Source organism: Dendrobium catenatum, unplaced genomic scaffold, assembly GCF_001605985.2.
Source record: "Dendrobium catenatum unplaced genomic scaffold, ASM160598v2 original_scaffold_17320, whole genome shotgun sequence".
NCBI lineage: Eukaryota > Viridiplantae > Streptophyta > Magnoliopsida > Asparagales > Orchidaceae > Dendrobium > Dendrobium catenatum.
Window position 1 is genome coordinate 302446 of NW_021335780.1, and position 17769 is coordinate 320214.

The window sequence follows — 17769 nt, forward strand, 5'->3', positions numbered from 1 at the left end:
TTGTGAATTTGATAACTCTTATTTTAAATATGGTTATTGTAATAAAAATGTGATTAAGATTTTGTTTGGGACGACTTTCTTACTGCATATTAAATCATTTTTTTAGTACAAAGTTAAAATTTAAATTTTTGTATTACAAAGTTACTTTAAGAAACAGTAAGAAAGCGGTCTCAAACGAAGCATAAATTTGATTGTGGCTAAAAAAGTCTAGATATTTATATTAATTTATTCTAACAATTATTATTGGCATTCAGAATTCGAAGTCTTCGTTTGGTTTATTTACTGTTTCGGTTTCAAAAATGTCAATAGAAGAAATTGAGTTTTTTAAGCGGAGAAGCTAATACGTAACGCTTCTCAAAATAGTAGAAAAATGACGTTTCTGAAAAAATATGTCTCACATCCAAACATTTTCTCTCAACTAAGTTTTCCGTTTCAAACGAAAAAAAAGCGGAATAACGCGGAACCAAACCAGCCCTAATAAGCAAATCAATTATTTTAGTAACACATTTAAAACATCAGTAGTCCTATTTATAATTTTAGTGCTCACATTAGAAGCATCAGTAATCAATTTTATAAATTTGAATAAAAAATAGACATTGGACTACAAAAATTGTTAATAATGAATTATAGGATTTTACACTAAAGTTTTGTTTGGGATCACTTTCTTGCCGCTTTTTAAAATTGCTTTATAATAATTTTTTTTTATTATACTAAAAAACTGCTTCATAAAATAATAAAAAAACTCAAACAAAATCTAATTCGTTCTATAAATTAAAATTTTAATACATTTATTAAAAATAAAGCAGTTAGGCAGCTTTCCCAAAATCGCCCCTCCCATAGAGCTGAGCTACCTAGTTGTCTCTGCCAATGCTTTAAAGGATGCTCTCACACAAAACACCATACTCCTCAGTCATACTATCAAACAATAGAGAAATAGCAGGGAAGAGAAAGGGAGAGCAAATTCTGCTTTAGAAGAAGAGAGTGTGGCTTTTTGAATCAGAATAGAGAGAGAGAAAGAGAGAATGGCAAGAAACCTCTTTCATGACCAACTAGTACAAGAAGATTACATTGACATGGACATCAGTTCTTCCACCACTTTCCTTTGCTACTCTATTTCAAATTCCCCCACAGAGTCGAAGGAATTTGAATTCCAGAAGAGTACCCATCTAGTAGAAAAGGAGCCGATCACATCCCCTGCTGATGACCTCTTCCACAATGGAAAACTACTCCCACTTCATCTCCCACAGCTTCAAAAGTCCCAAAATATCCTTCAAAATCCCACCACCATCTCAAAATTCAATCTTGATGACTCCTTCCATCTTATTTCCACCACCAGCACTCCATTCGAGTCCTGCAACATCTCCCCTTCCACTTCTTGCTGTGTCAGCCAAGAGCTCCACCCTGAAGACTTCTACTTCAACCAATCTCAAAACAGCAAGTCTTGGTCTAAGAAACTGAAACTGATTAGACAGTCCTCTTTGGGTCTCAAGCTCAAGGCGTCAAAGGCTTATCTCAAGTCTCTGTTCACAAAATCAACCTGTTCTGATGATTCCTGCACAGTCTTGAAAGCCAAAGAATGTTCAATTGCTCACAAGAAGCCATCAAGGAAAACCCCATTTGGTCTTATTCCCAGCAGAGCAAATAGAGTCATGAGAAGCTTTGACGGAGAGAAGATGGAAGTGGAGGGATGTGGGCATAGGAGGTCATTTTCTGATGCTGTAAATAGGCAGCATTTGCCAAACAAATCCTCTTCAACTTCATCTTCTTCATCTTCAAGTTCTTCTTCCTTCTCAAGTTTAAAGTCGAATAGTCTCAGCATTGTGGATTCAGAGGTGGAGAAGTCGATTCAAGGAGCAATAGCTTATTGCAAGAAATCTCAGCAGAGTGGTTGTGGAAGAAAAAACTGTTAGTGATGTTGAATTGTGGTCATTTTCTGCTTCAAGGATTGCTGAAGAGTGTGAGAAGCAGGAGCGACCAGAAATTTGCTGAATTTGAAAACAGAGATTTTCAAAAGCAACAATGGAATGTAAAAAAATTATTTATTTTGATGTGCCCAGTTTTTTTGTTATTTAGATATTATTAGTAGAGCTAATTTTGTTAAAAGCATGATGTAGAGAAAATCTGTTTGCTTGCAATTATGATGAGATTTGTTTTTGTCACTTCAATGTACTGGTGTGTAAGGTGGCTTCATATTTATTAGATAAATAAAATTAGAGAACTTTGTCATATTCAGAGGTGGAAAAATTCATCGAGTGTCTTAAAAATTTTGAAAAATATATAAGGCTGTCACAGATCTCCATTGTCATGGTAATGTTTTTATTGTTTAAAATGAATTAGATCAACGTTTGAGGCTCTTATAGGTTTTGTTTGGAACTACTTTCTTACTACTTCTTAAAGCAGACTTCTAGTATGAAAATTTTAATTTTTATTACTAAAAGCTACTTTAAGAAGCAGCATGAAAGTTGTCCCAAAGGTAACTATAATCTCTGGTTGTTCTATTGTAATTGTGCGGTGTTCAATTATAGATGATTCTCCTATAGGCTCCACACGATTGAATAAGCTCGAGATGCATTGTATTTGATGATATCGAAAATTTTTTATTTTAAGAGAAAGTAATATTCTATGGAGCAGCAATCATATGATCTGACGAAGGCTAGTGATCAATGCAAAGAGCTCTTATGTGAATTATAATTTGTTAATATATCAAAGAATGTCATATTTAGTCTAAGAACAATATGCTGAAGCATAAATATCAAACAATTGACCTTCAAATATGCTTAAGCTTTTTTATTTAAAACTATTAGGATTGATCTCAAAGAGAATTTATGGTGAGATTTCCATGTTGAGCAAGGTCACACCCAGCGTGCAAAGCCCCTGGCTGGCCGCTTGCGAAGGCCCTTGCTGCTAACGTGTTAAGGCCCTGGCTGCCAGCGTGCCCTGGCCCTGGCCCTGGCTGAGAGCATGCCCAGGCTGCCAACTTGGCCGGCAGCATGCGAAGCCCCTGGCTGGCAGCTTGCGAAAGCCCTAGCTGGCAGCCTGCGAAGGCTCTGGCTGCTAGCGCGCCCTGGCCCTGGCTGGTAGCGTGCGAAGGCCCTGACTGGCACCATGCGAAGTCCTTGGCTGGCAGCATGCGGAGGCCCTGGCTGCCAGCGTGCTCTGACCCTAACTGCCAGCTTTGAGCTCAACCATCCTTCAGTTCCACCACTAATCAGTTTTAGTTGGATTAATTATTCTGTGTGGACACCGAACGCCTTTCTGAGACCAACCAGAATGCGTCACGTCACCCCTTCGCTGTGTACCGCGGCTTGGTATTGCTCGGTACCGCTGACGTGGCTGCATCTGATTCGCCTTCGGACGTAAAGCAGTGTCCAGCCTTGACACAAAATAATTTCTCCTTTAGTTGACACTCCACACATAACAATAGTTTAAAAGCTTGCAAAAATAATAAAAGTTACAGGTTCAAAAGAAAGAGAGAATAATGCTCGGTTGTAATCAACAGCTTCAAAAGAAAGTTTTAGTGCACAAAACTGTTTTAATGGTAACAGTAAACAATCATTATGGTGGAGAGATCCACTTTGATGAGAGAAATTAATCATTGAGTCTTAAATTAAATGCCAAAGGAACCTTTCAGGTGCAGACAAGTAAAGCTTAAACTATGTAACTGTGCTGACAAAAGGCTTGACAATATTAAAGCCTAAGGAAACAGGCTAACCTACCAAGTCTTGCTGTTGAGTAATTGCAGGCTAATTAGGCAGCTATTTATTACTATTATATGAATTAGATGTTCTTCTTGGTTGGTTTTAATGTTTAGACTTTAGAGTTTATCTATAAAGTAATATAAGAAAACAATAAAGGAAATAAGGTAGCAACAACACAATGGACTAAAATATCCATACTGCAATGCAGCTTTTTGATATTTTTGTATGTTACATTATTCTTTGTGCTTGCAATCGGACTGACAGATTAAAGATTTATTATGATTAAAATTTTTCATAATCAAATTTATTAATGTATGATGTTAATAAAAAAATATTTTCCAAATCTTCTTACAATAAAATATTTAATTTTTCTTTCACAATTAATTTATAGATTAAATTAATAAATCTGAAATTTATTTTGAGTTTTTATGATCCCAAAAATTTAATTTAGACTTATAATAACTACTTAAAAAGTTTATTTATCTGGGTCAAAATAAGAGCTATTACAATTTTTTCGTATTTGAAAAACCGGTCTATTGGTTGGGAGTTTAATTTGAGTACCAATCAAAAAGTTTTGGATTCGAATCATATGTATCATACTGTCTATACTATCTCATATTTTCATAAAATAGACACCTTTGACGCCCTTTATTATTCCGAATTGGGACCTCGCCACAAAAACCTTTTGGGACGGCAATGCATAATCTATTGGGACCTTGAATATTAATTATCAAGTTTTCATATGACAATTAATGACATGATTGTTACATCATATGTGATATACTTGTGGTGAGAAAGCCAGCCACAAATGAAGTGCAACTAGTGTCATCAAATTAAGTGGAGGAAGTCTGTAAAAATTTTCCCATTGTATGGAAAAATCTTGTTGAGTTTCACTTGTGTTGTATTATTATTATTATTATTTTTCACTTGTGTTGTATTAACTATTTGTATGTTAAATGAGCTTAGGTATATACAAAATAACTGACAGGATGATTGTGATGCCCCAAGATCTAACTTGGAAAGAATGTCAATCAATTTCTCAAACAATTTACCAGAGTTATCAAAATCCAAATCAGGAGAGGAACAGTAAGGGAACGAGGTCTCACAATGATCTCTCATTACCATCATATGTAATCCACTTGAGGTGAGTGAGTTAGCCATTATAGGGAGGGCAGTAAGCATCATCGAATAAGATAAATTCTATAGAGTAGTTCTCATCAAAGATAAACAAATTATAAAGTTTGATTTGGTGTTACAAAAAATGGTGATTATGTCTAGCTTAAGGGATGAAGGTTGTACGTAGTGGATTTTAATGAGATTATAATAGTTCAAACTCTTAACTATTAAGATATTGTCTGTTTTGACTTAAAGGCCTTATGATTTTATCCTGTTGGTGTAACTTCCCAGTAGGTCATCCATCCCAAAATTACTTCAGGATGAGCACACTTACTTGCGGAGTTTCTTAAATAAAATTTCAACCATTACATCACAAGGCATCTCGATGTTTAAGAGTTTAGCTTCTTTTACTTGACGGATTTCACAGAGATGACAATACAAACCTAGAGTTAAAAATAGAAATTTGATCAACAACATTGATGATTGTCACAACTAGCAAGATTTAGATGAGCAGGTGGGGTTGTAAGTGGAGAAAACCAGGCATATAATATGATGCATGATTCCATTATCTATGAGGAGTTTGATGAGAATGATTGTGTCCATCATCACTTATAATAGTTATGGAGTTTAATATAAATCTATAGGTAATAATAGAAATATAACTAATCCCATCGATGACTGTCAATGATTGCAATGCCAAACGAGCAGTAGGGACTACAGGTGGTGTCAACCAAGCATCCAATAATAATGCATGGTTCTATTATTGATGAAAAGCTTGATGAGAATGATGGCTTTCATCGACAATCAAAACAGTTGTGGAGTGTAAAGGATCCAAGGCTATCTTCAAAACTTTAATTTTCTTTCCAAATGCAACGATGAAAAACAGTTGGCTATTGCATCAATAAGATGATCTATCAAAGCTCATATATAGGCACATCTGATGTGACCATAATGATAGTGGAATGATAATATGTAGGACCTGAGCATTACCTAATCTTTTTGAGTGAATGAGCAACATGATAGTTGTGATTGTAGTGCACTTATAATGCAAATTTTGAGACAAATAATTAAGATGCTCATTGATGGGAGCACAACAAGTATCATCGGAGAGGATAAAATCTCTTGCGAACTTTTCCTCATAAAAATGTTAATGAGTTAAATAAGGGCTATATTATAATTTTCATAAGAGAATATTCTAAACTTTATTCCTAATATTCTTCATCCTTGTCATCAACTGATGATGATAATATCTTCTCATGATCAAATCGTGACTGGATAATGTTGCCTCTAGGAAAGTCGAACTGGTCCACTCTATTTATAATTGAATCATCAACCAAAAACATCCAATGGAAGTGGCTATAATTGATTATGTTTTAGATTTTTGTTCTAAATATAGAATATTATGATGATAATCTGACGAGTGAATTGGATGTAATAGATTAAAATTTTAATGACCATGATAGCTAAAAAAAGAAATGGAAGAGAGTTAATCATCTCTAAATTAGGTTGATGAATTTAAGAAGTCATTTCAAAATATCAAGAAATATATGACATCTATTAACACTTAGTTTTTCAAGAGTATGCATGAATTTTTGTTTATACGTCAAGCAAATAGATTTATAGTATGTAATAGCTCAAACTCTTAACTATAGAGATATTAGCTGTTTTAGTCTAATAGCCTCACAATTTTATCCCATTGATGTAACTTCTAAGGAGGTCACCTATCCTAAGATTTTTCCCATAATAGTACGTTTAATCTTGGAGTTTCTTAATGAAATTTAAGCCATAACACCAAAAGTCATCTCAATATTTAAGAGTTTGACTTCTTTTACTTAGGTGGTTTAACACAGTAAGCTATATTCAAATAATAAACAACATCTAATATATTATTTTAGAAAAATTCTTATGACATCCAAAACAAATTGCTCTTCAATTAGTAAACGCGCATTTGACTTGGTGGTTATTGTTTGAAAGTTAAATTCATATTTTATATATATTCACTAATACATTGCTTGAACATGCACTTCAAATGTCCAAACTCTTAAAGAAACTCATAAAATTGGCTTGAGAGCTTAGCAATTTAAAAAAGTTAGTATGTAATCCACACTAGCATTAAAGCTTAGATATTGATGGATAGAAGCTTGCTATCTGTCGACAACTATTGTTCGTCAACCACTTATATTTGATGCAAGTTTTCTTAGTTGTTAATTTCCCCTATGTTAAGATCTTTCTCGAGAGGAAGAAGCACTTCCTCTACTTTATCTTGAGAGAGGAGGAGGGAGAGAGGGAAGGGGAAGAGGGAGCAGACAAAAAGCAAATCCTTTATTACTTGACCATTCCTATTACAGCCTATAGAGCCTCTATTTATAGGCACGAAAGCTACAAAACAAACTACACAAAATAACACCAATGGCAACACAAGCCATACAAGAATTCAAAGAAAGTACAAAACTAAATCTAGATAAATCTTGGACCAATATTCAACACCCTCATATTAGAAAATTGACCGAGCTAAATATTTGACATTGACATTTAATATTTCGACTATCCTCATTTGATACTTTCCAAGACCAACATTTGATGTCCATTAACCACCAACATCGGACACATATCACACATCGCTGATTGATGCCCGCCAACTACCAATGTCTAACACCCATCTTCTTGGTCATCAAGAATCCCCTCTTATCAGGAGAACAACCAAGAGAACATCTATTACTGCTTGACATCAACATCACCCTCAACCATCGAAGAAATCCTATAAACAACTGTTATTAAACATTCATCAACTACCAACTTTCAAAACCCATCTTCTCGGTCAACCTCTCTTTCCTTCTTTTATGAGAATAATCAAGCTGACCATTTGCCATCATTCAATGTTTCAAATTACTATTAATCTTCACTCGATGAATGTCAACGACTGATGCCTAATAGGTACTATCATCCAACGCTTATCCTCCTCATCACCCAATCTCCAATGCTATCAAAATAATGACCATGCTTATCATCATCTACTCCTCAACATCCATAATCAAGTACTATTGTTTGACTCTCATCATCCAGTGATAATTCTTACCATCTCAAAAATCCTCCTATATCCACCACATAAGGCATTTTCCACCATTTAATTATTACATTAATGTAATTTTTTTTTTGTTATGAAAAAAAATATTATTTATAATCATCGATTTAAATTAATAAGCTATTCCAATTAGCCTAAACTCCTTACTTTTTCCCCTTATTAGATTTTATACATAAAAAGATTCGTAGTTCACATTTATATATAATTAAAAAATAATTGTTTTACTGTCATAAAATTTCATCAATCAAATAAATAAATTAAAAAATCTAGTAAAATATTCTAAGAGTAACGTCCTTCTTCATAACAAATTCAGAAGTATTCAGTTTGATGACATCAATTCGTTGGAATTTTTACGTGTGACGAATATCATTACATCATAATCGTATTTTCTAACTCTATGAAATGGCTCAATGGAGTCCTCAATATACATCTCTCAATTTTTATTATTTTTCTTTTCCAACGTTCACATTGGTCAATTTCATCTGTATGTATGCTAATAATATATTAAAAATAATAAATAAGCGGTGGAAAAAAAAAATTGAATCATTCCACGAAGTTCTAACTTATTGATTGTTTTCACATAAAAATTTATCTCTTGCATGCTATTTTAATTTATACATATTTGTTGATATAGAGTCATGATAATGATTCATGTAAAAATTTATTTGTGATGAGAGGAACATTATATCTTTGAATTAATGTTCCTTTCATCACAAATAAATTTTTAATTAAAATGGATAATCGGGTTCAAGCTGATCAGGTTCGAGTTCTAAAATTTTATTCATTGATTAAACGGGTTGGATTCAAGTTGACTAGATTCAAATCAAGTCAATTTTGAGTCGGGCCCAAACCTGACCCAGTGACCCATTTTAATACCCTTATATTCAGGTGGAAAATAACTTTTTTTTTTAACAAAAACACATATATTAAAAAAGGAAATAGCGGTTACAACAGTGAATGACCAGAGAAATAAAAGGAAAATGAAATATAACCCACATTAAGCTCAGTATACGGCCGAGGCTCCTAGCATCCCTGAAGCCTCGCACGGACCATCCATACGGTGAAAAAAGGCGCCCACATTCAACTATCGAAAGACACCGAAGGTTTCCACCAGCTCGACGACAAAGACACTCAAAATACCTTGATTCTTCCAAATGAGATCAGTATTTCAATCTTTGATAAGTATCAGATACTCAAAATTCAATATGATTGGAAAATGCCTATGTAAGCTACAACTCCTTTCTTCATCCCCGTGCCCCCTTCCACCACTGCAATTCTCTCCTTTTGGTAGAAGTAGAAGTCAGAAATCGAGAGTAAAAAATGCTCAATTCCTCTCTATTGAGCCTTTTACTGTCCCCACCCTCCATGCAATTCCTACCGATATAAATCAGGAAAAACTAGAAAGGAAAAAAATCACCAATCTCAATATAAGATTTCATTTAGAATGACTTTCTTACTGCTTCTTAAAATAATTTTTTAGCATAAAAATTTTAATTTTAAAACTAAAAAGTTGTTTTAAGAAGCAATAAAAAAAACCGTACTAAACAAAGCCTTAGAATCCATACCTAACTTCAATTCCCCAACAAATGACACTCTTTACTCCTTTAACTCAAAACCGCTACAAATCAAAATTAATTCTCAATTCTCCATCATAAGGAAGACTTTCCAAACAACCAAATGAATATTCCTCAAACTCTCCGTACTGTAAACACCAAACCCTCTAGACATAAACGCACAAACGTTAATCATTATGTGCGGACGCCAAACGTCATCCGGAGATCAACCAGAATGCACCACTTCACCCTTCGCTCAGTACCGTGGCTCGGTACCGCTGACATTGTGCATTCTGTTTGGTCTACAGACGACGTTCTACATCCGTTCTCCACACAGAATAATTTCTCCTAAACAAAATAAAGCCAAAAAGGCTTCTAGTTCTATTCACAAAACTCAATGCTCTCCACCTCCATAGAAGCTCAAAATGTGAGAGACTTTAATCGCCTTGATAAGGTCCTTAATTGTAAGGATCTTATTTGCTCTTTCAACTTTGACATCTTTTATGTCCTAAAACCAAAAATAAGCCCCTCCCTTCTTTCTGACTTGTGGTTCTCCAACTATCACAAGCTTTATGCTAACGAAGACAGGCATGATAACTTCAAATCTGGATCAAATGAAATGCTTCTAGCAAGTATCTCGTTTTGGCCCATCATTGCTGATAGTTAAGTGATTCATGGCATAATGCTGTTTGGTACTTTTCCCCCTTTCCTTTATCATTAGTTTACGCATAAAACTCTTTGGTAAAAAGGTTTCGGCTTTGTAACTGATAATTTTTGTAGGCATAACTATAAAAAAGTTGGGGGAAATCCTATCCCTAAGAGCTAATTATGGGACTTTAATAACATTATTTTTGAAACTTGCATCAAAGACCTCGCTCAACTCTCTCATACTTGATTCAACAATAGAGGTGAAAATTTTATTCATATCAAAATTTATAGAGTATTAATAAATAAATCCTAGCTTGATTTCTAATCTAACCATTATCATACTACATGATTGAAGCGTTTAAATGTTCAAATGATGTGATGCCCTATGACCCAATTTAAAAGAATTATCTATTTCATTTCTGTAGCGGGCTGAGAGATTTGCGGAGGTAAAGTGGAAATGTTTTATGTCTTAGAGATGTACGAAAATTCAGCACTTAAATAGATAATTAAAATGATAGAGAAACATCAAAATTTTTACGTGAAAGATCTTGAAAAGGGAAAAAAAATGATATGGTCTTGCCTAGTTGAAATGATTTCACTTATGTTTGAATATGTTACAAAGGTTGTCATGTCCCTCAACTCAATGATTGTGAGAATATAATATATTGGAGAATTGACCAAACTTCAGTTGGGTACTCATAATCTTAAATGAATGACAGATATTGGAACTCTAGTGGCAACAATCGAGAGAATGTTCAGCAGAGGTTTGATGATGGTTAGAGATCTAGTGATAATTAGTAGACGGGCGGAAGTCCGACATTATTTAGAGACCCAGAGGTGGCCAATGAACATAAGAAAGTCTGACAATGGTTGGTGGTCGAGAAGAGATCCGGCGGCGGTCAACAAAAAGGCAAAAGTTTGGTGACGGCCGATGGTTGGGAACAGATCCAGCCGTGGAAGTGTTGATGCAGAATGTTAGAGAGCTCATTAGTTTTCTCCTCTCTCCCTGCTTCCTTCTTTATGTGAAAAATGAGAGTCTATTTATAGCTTTTTGAGAGTGTCATGTCTAATAATAAATATGGATAGATTCTATAGCAAGTTTAGAGTATTCCATTGGACGGATGATAACAATTCCCTCTATCATGATGTATTCTTCAATTCAAGCATTAAATGGCATAATGATGTCGAAATTAAGCAATCTTAGGCAAGTTGGATTCGTCTCGTCGAAGAGTTTGATTTGATTATAAGCATGTCATATTCATATATCAATTGGTCATCCAAATGATGCTTTGAATCTTTTAAGTATATTTTGGTCTTTTGATTTGGGGGTCATTTAGGCTGAATTGGATTGAATTTGGTGTCATTAATTGGGTTCGTCTTCCTATGATGTTCAATTTGGCTATAAGTTCGCTAAAATCAGAGTTTGGATGGTCTCAAATTAAATTTAAGAACTTTCCAACTCATTTTTGCATTGATATTCATGCCCCAAAAAGATGATTTTTAGGTGACAATTTAATTTACTATCTATTTTTAGATGTCGAAGCTTCCGGAGTTAAAAGATATATGTTTGAACCATTAAAGTTGCTTGTTACTAAAAATTATAATTAAGAGGTGAGACCACCTTCTGGACGTCAATGTAGACCTCCCTTTAGGATAAAGAGTCAAGTAAGTTGCCTTTAATCATAATTGAAAAGTTTATTGAAGTCAACATGCTGATTGGAGCTTTTTTTAAAATTTATTTTATTACTATTTTAAAAAAGAATTAATTTATTGTGCCATTTGTGAACAATATTTCAAACATACTTCTTCAATGGCCAACAATCAATCTCTCAATCAAAAAAAAAAAAAAATATCAATGATTAAGTCCCTCGTTGCTTCAGTTTAGAGGGTCGTATGTCTAGGATGGAGAAACTTCAAAGTCAAATCCTTTAATTATTGGAGGAGATTGGACAACGTAGAGTACCATCACAATATAATGGAGCTCTCTCTTTACAGTTCCAACAACATTTTAGAGATGACATCAATCATGCAGCACCACCATTCACACAAGCTTATCAAAGAAAGGAAGATGAAAGATTTTTGTGGTTAATACTTAATAGTGATGGAATTTTAAAATTGACTGATAGATGCTGTATTTCCTAATCATATGGAAATTAGAAAGGAAATTTTAGGAGAAGCTCACACAGCAGGCTACAACATTCACCCTTGAGGAACATTCCTAATCACTGTTACTATAGAAAATATTAAGCAAATTAAAAATCAACTTATAATAGCCCACAGTCGGCATAAAAGCTATATTTGAAAAATAATGAATTTGATATTTCGTAAGGTGGAGAGGATGTAATACTCTGAATTTAATAAAATAAATTAAAATTATATATTTGAAAAATAATGAATTTGATATTATTAATTTTTAATAACACTCATTTAGTAAGTGTAATATTTTTACTCTGAAGTTAAAGTTATAATTTAATATTTTTTTTTTCATTTTAATGCGCAACTAAATAGCATTAACCACATCAACCACATTCAAAACAGATGGGTTAGAAGTGACTAAAGACTCCAAAATCTCCGAATTTCCGCACACAGGCAACGGCCGATCCCCAAGATCGGGAAGATCGCTCGCAACCTGCGCCTCATCAACAGGCTTCACCACCATTCACACAAGCTTATCAAAGAAAGGAAGATGAAAGATTTTTGTGGTTTATAGTAATGGAATTTATAAAAAAAAATAGTGATGGAATTTTAAAATTGACAGATAGATTCTGTAATATTTCCTAATCATATGGAAATTAGAAAGGAAATTTTAGGAGAAGCTCACACAGCAGGCTACAACATTCATCCTTGAGGAACATTCCTAATCACTGTTACTATAGAAAATATTAAGCAAATTAAAAATCAACTTATAATAGCCCACAGTCGGCATAAAAGCTATATTTGAAAAATAATGAATTTGATATTTCGTAAGGTGGAGAGGATGTAATACTCTGAATTTAATAAAATAAATTAAAATTATATATTTGAAAAATAATGAATTTGATATTATTAATTTTTAATAACACTCATTTAGTAAGTGTAATATTTTTACTCTGAAGTTAAAGTTATAATTTAATAATTTTTTTTTTCATTTTAATGCGCAACTAAATTATTTGTTTAAATAAAGTAATAATTAAAAAGATAAAAGTATGTAAAGTATATATTGATTTCTAAGAAATTGCATATAATATTTTATGGCTTTGTGAGAAAAAAAATAAGTAATTTAGTTATTTTTAACCTATTTATTATCAAATATTTTGAAATGAATATTAACATAAAAATTTTATAATTTTAATAATACTTAAGTCATATTTAAAAATTAAAATTTTTATACATAGTATAATTATACTACATCTTCTATTTCACATATTTGATATAGATAATATTTTATAATTTTAATGAACTTATCATACCATTTAAAAAAAAACCATCATATCATAAAAATTACATGTATGACACACAAGTCTAAAGTCTTCTCCAAAAAATGTCATCATGCATGAAAGTCATCTTGCAAAATTTCTTAAATATTTAATTCATGTAAATATCTCCAAAATTTGTAGGAATTCATGCATGCTTAGTCTCCGGACTCGTTCATTTTTCTTTGTCACTTCTCATATCTCCAAACCAAGGGTGTTTCATGCATAAACTCAACTTCACCTATAAATAAGAGAAAAACATATATTTTCTTCATGTAAAAAATAATTTTTATGAAGGAAGAATAATGTTGAGATGAGGTAGAAAGAGATTACTTAGGATTGTAGTTGTTGAAAAGAAGAAAAAAGCTAGAGAGAGAAAAGAAGAGTAAGAAATTTTTTTTTCCCAAAATTTTATAAAGTTCACAAGGATTCATAATCCATTAGAGTTGTTGTTCATGAAATTCTTCAACAATTATCAAATTTTGTTAGGCAAAATATCTATTATTATCCACATTTTCTTATATTGATGCAAGTTTTATTTTATGATTTTAAATTTATTTACTTAGGATAAGTATTTAGTGTAATATTTTTCTCTAATTTTTTTAAAAAATAATTATAATTGAAGGAATATAAGAAAGTATATAAATGTATGTTATACCATCATATATATATTCTTAAGACATTCGAATAGTATGTTATATAGAAGAACAAATTTTAAAAAGAAGCATAGCCAAAGTTTAAATTATGTGAAAGAAAAAAAATTTATAAAAATTTTAAAAGAAGCAAATTAGTCAAACTAATTAGTATTTTTCATTGAAAACGTTAAATAGTTTGGCTAATTCTAAAAGTGCCAACTATTTGGTGTTTTTTATAGAATTAGCCAAAGTTTAGCTAATTCTGTTGAATACTCATATTTTCACTAAGCATCATTAGCAATATCATTAGTTGATTAATGATGCATTAAAATTTTAAAAATAGGTTAACGAGCGATAAGCTCACAGATTAACTAATGTTAAGATATTTTTAAAGAAAATACTATTTAAATCAGGTAGGTTTTATTTTTAAAGTCAAAAATATTAGGAGCGTATCTTTTTATCTTATAAAATTATCAATTTTCATTTTAAAATTATGCAAATTTTGTAATAAATTCGAAATAACTAATAAAGAAAAAATATTTGTCATTATTTAATGAATAATTTATTATATTTTTAACTTAATTAGTATAATCTTATTTTAATATGTATTTGCTGTGAACACTGGATTCCTTTGTAAAAATCAATTAAGATGCAGTTAATCTGGGTATTAAATTCCTATGTCAAAAAATCTCATTCAGACCATAGGATCCTTATACGATCTTGTTCATCGTACATTAACATGTCATCGTTAACCTAATTTCAAAAATTTTAATGCATTCTTAATTAGCTAATAACATTTCTAATGATGTTTAGTAAAAATATCAGTATTATATAGAATTAGTCAAACTATTTGGTGTATTCAGAATTAGCGAAATAGTTTGGCTAATTTTAGAATTAGTCAAACTATTTAATATTTTTATTAATGAAAAGTACTAAATAATTTGACTAGTTTGCTTCTTTTTAATTTTTTATAAAATTTTGCTCCTTTACATAATTTAAACTTGTTGCGTCCTGGAATATTCGCGGCGGTAGAGAAATATATGGCTGATCAAGCTAATTTTGTGATGATGTATCAAAACTTTTTTTTTTTTGGGACATTTAGGCCATTTAAGGCAAACTCACACACACAACGCATGCACATGAACTCGAACCTTGGACCTCTTAGTTGGAAGCCTAAGCTCTCAACCAATAGGGTTGATCAAGCTTCTTCTTAAAATTTGTTCCGTATATAATAGATAAATATAAATTTTTTAAATATTAAATACGTAATTATGTAAAAGTTATTGGCATATGTGTAAATCCCCAAAGTATAAACAAGCACCCAGAAAAAAATTTAGGAGCTTGTACTAAACGACCAGTTCACCGAACCGGACGACTCTGAACCAAGCGGTTCAACAAAAACCTGCTCGATCCGATCTCGTGAGCCCTTCGGTGAGAACCGAACCGACGCCGCCGCCGGCTCCACCATTCCACCACCGCGCGCAGCCGTCAAGCTTTCATATAATCCTTGGTACGCCGGCAAAATCATTTCCTCTACCTCAGTCTTCACGTCCTCCCTCATCCTCTCATCTTCCACCAGCCTTCCCTCCTGGGCAGCCGCCGCCTCCTCAAACGCCGCCGCCGCCTTTCCCCAACCAAGCGGTCCAAGCCTCACATATCTTTCCGAGTATCGCCTCGCCGTGTCCTCATGCATCTCTGCCCACCTCGCTCCTAAAATAATCTTAAGACCACTTCTCTTCACTTCGTTTACCACATACTGGACATTGTTCGCCAAGAAGAGGTAGGAGAGAGCTACTTCCTTGTAGAACTCCGCCTTGTGATCCAGCTTGCAGAGAACGACGAGCAGCAGCCATGCGATCCTGTCCGATACTGCTGCCGGCACAATTGTCGATGGGCACGGAGCAGAGATCTCCGGCAGCGGCTCCGGCGGGCGGAAGGGGACGCCGGCGTAGACATGGATGAGTGCCGGCACGTGATCAGCGAGGGAGGCGAGGAAGTTCATCGCGTTCCGGGTGAGAGGGTGGACCCCGCCGCCGGGAATAAGGATCCTCGACGATTCCTTCTGAACGGCAACCTCGAACTCCGCGAGCGAATTGCGAGCTGCTTCGGCTAGGGCTTGGAGGGTTTCGAGCGCCTTTACCTTTACCGATGCCGTGGATTCGTAGGAGAAGGTCGATTCAATTTGTGGAAAGAGGTCGGAGAGCGCCTGGTGAAGCTCGAGGATGCGGAAGAGCTTTTCGGGGGAGGGTTTGGTTTTCGCGATGGATTCAGGGAAAGAGAGAAACTGGAGGGCGGCGGCATTTGCAACATCGGCGAAGCAGGACTCGGTCAGATCGAGATCGTCCGAGTCTGAGGAATCGAAGACCTGGCTGCACAGAAGGCGCTCCGCGGCGAAATGGGCGGGGAAGGAGATCCGAGCGGCGGCGAGCCAGGATTTGATCCTGATGTCGAGGACCGGCCAATCGATCTTATGGAAATTGGAGTAGGGAAGGCGGATGTCAAATCCGAGGAGAAATAGGTCTTCCTCGAGAATCGACTTGCGGAGGACCTTGTAGATCCGGACGCACTCCATGCCATAGCCGTTGGCCATCATTGATTCAGCGATGGAGCGAAGGTCGGCGATGGCGTTAGATGAGAAAAGACCGATTTCATCGTCGTCTGAAGATGAGGATGAGGAGGAGAGGGAAACGGAGTCAAGGCGGTGACGATTGGCTGTGAGGATGCGGTGAAACTCCTTCTCGAGGCTGCGCATGGCGGACTGCATTAGGCTTTGTGCGCGAATGAGGGATTGGACGCGGATGGACGAAGGATCGGGGCAATCTGGGGAGAAGTAAAAGAGCATGGCGCGACGGAGGTCCGCGACTGCCCGTAGGAAGCGGGCGGCATCGCCGTGGCCATCCGAGAAGAGGGAGGTGAGCATGGCGTAGTCGGACGAGTCGGAGTCCCATTTGGTAATGATAGACTCGCCAAAGGCGATGTTCTCGTCCATAAGACTTGAAGAGAGACTGTGCTGCGGCGAGGTGCTAGCGTCTCTGTTACTGTTGCTGTTACCGCCACCGCCGCTGCCGCTGCCAGCTATGTAGTGGGGGCTGGCGCAGGAGAAGAGTCTTGATAAAATGCCCTTCGCCATTTAGCACGATTTGATCGTATGAAATGGGAGGCATATTTATACAAGAAGACGGAACATATAAAACCGAAGCGTAACGAGACTTGGCCCAATCGAGAAAGAGAACAAAACATACAACCCGGCACCAGCGACTTCTTCGGTGCAGGAGGGCTCTATATCTTGTACTATTACTATCTTTTGGAAATTGCAATTTTGATCCTATATAATATCCTCCTTTAAAATTGGATAAAAAGTACAAAATCAAAGCTTGCCAATTCAAAATCAACACATCATTATGAAGGTTTCTTACAATTAAATTCATTTAATTTTTTTTTAAAAAAAAGCCAACTACAAATAACATAAAAATATTTTTTTTATTTATTTTTATTTATTTTTTAATTTTTTTTAAATAACATAAAAAATATTTTTTTTCTCAAAAAAAAACCATTTATTCAAGTAATCAATCTCTAAGCCAGAGC

At 34.6% G+C, this 17769-nt stretch overlaps 2 protein-coding genes across 2 annotated transcripts; one reads left to right on the forward strand and one right to left on the reverse strand.

Annotated features, from left to right (window-relative positions):
- The first annotated feature begins 858 nt into the window (after window positions 1-858).
- LOC110100009 (probable membrane-associated kinase regulator 4) lies at window positions 859-2153 on the forward strand. The gene is given in 2 exon segments (XM_020827363.2): window positions 859-1879; window positions 1881-2153. Coding segments are annotated over 2 exon segments (966 nt in total). The 5' UTR covers window positions 859-1022; the 3' UTR covers window positions 1990-2153.
- Window positions 2154-15416: 13263 nt separating this feature from the next.
- Window positions 15417-17513, reverse strand: LOC110100005 (exocyst complex component EXO70H1). Its single transcript, XM_020827359.2, has one exon. The coding sequence runs from the start codon at window positions 17312-17314 to the stop codon at window positions 15518-15520; it is 1797 nt and encodes a 598-aa protein (XP_020683018.1). The 5' UTR covers window positions 17315-17513; the 3' UTR covers window positions 15417-15517.
- Between the last annotated feature and the right edge of the window lie 256 nt (window positions 17514-17769).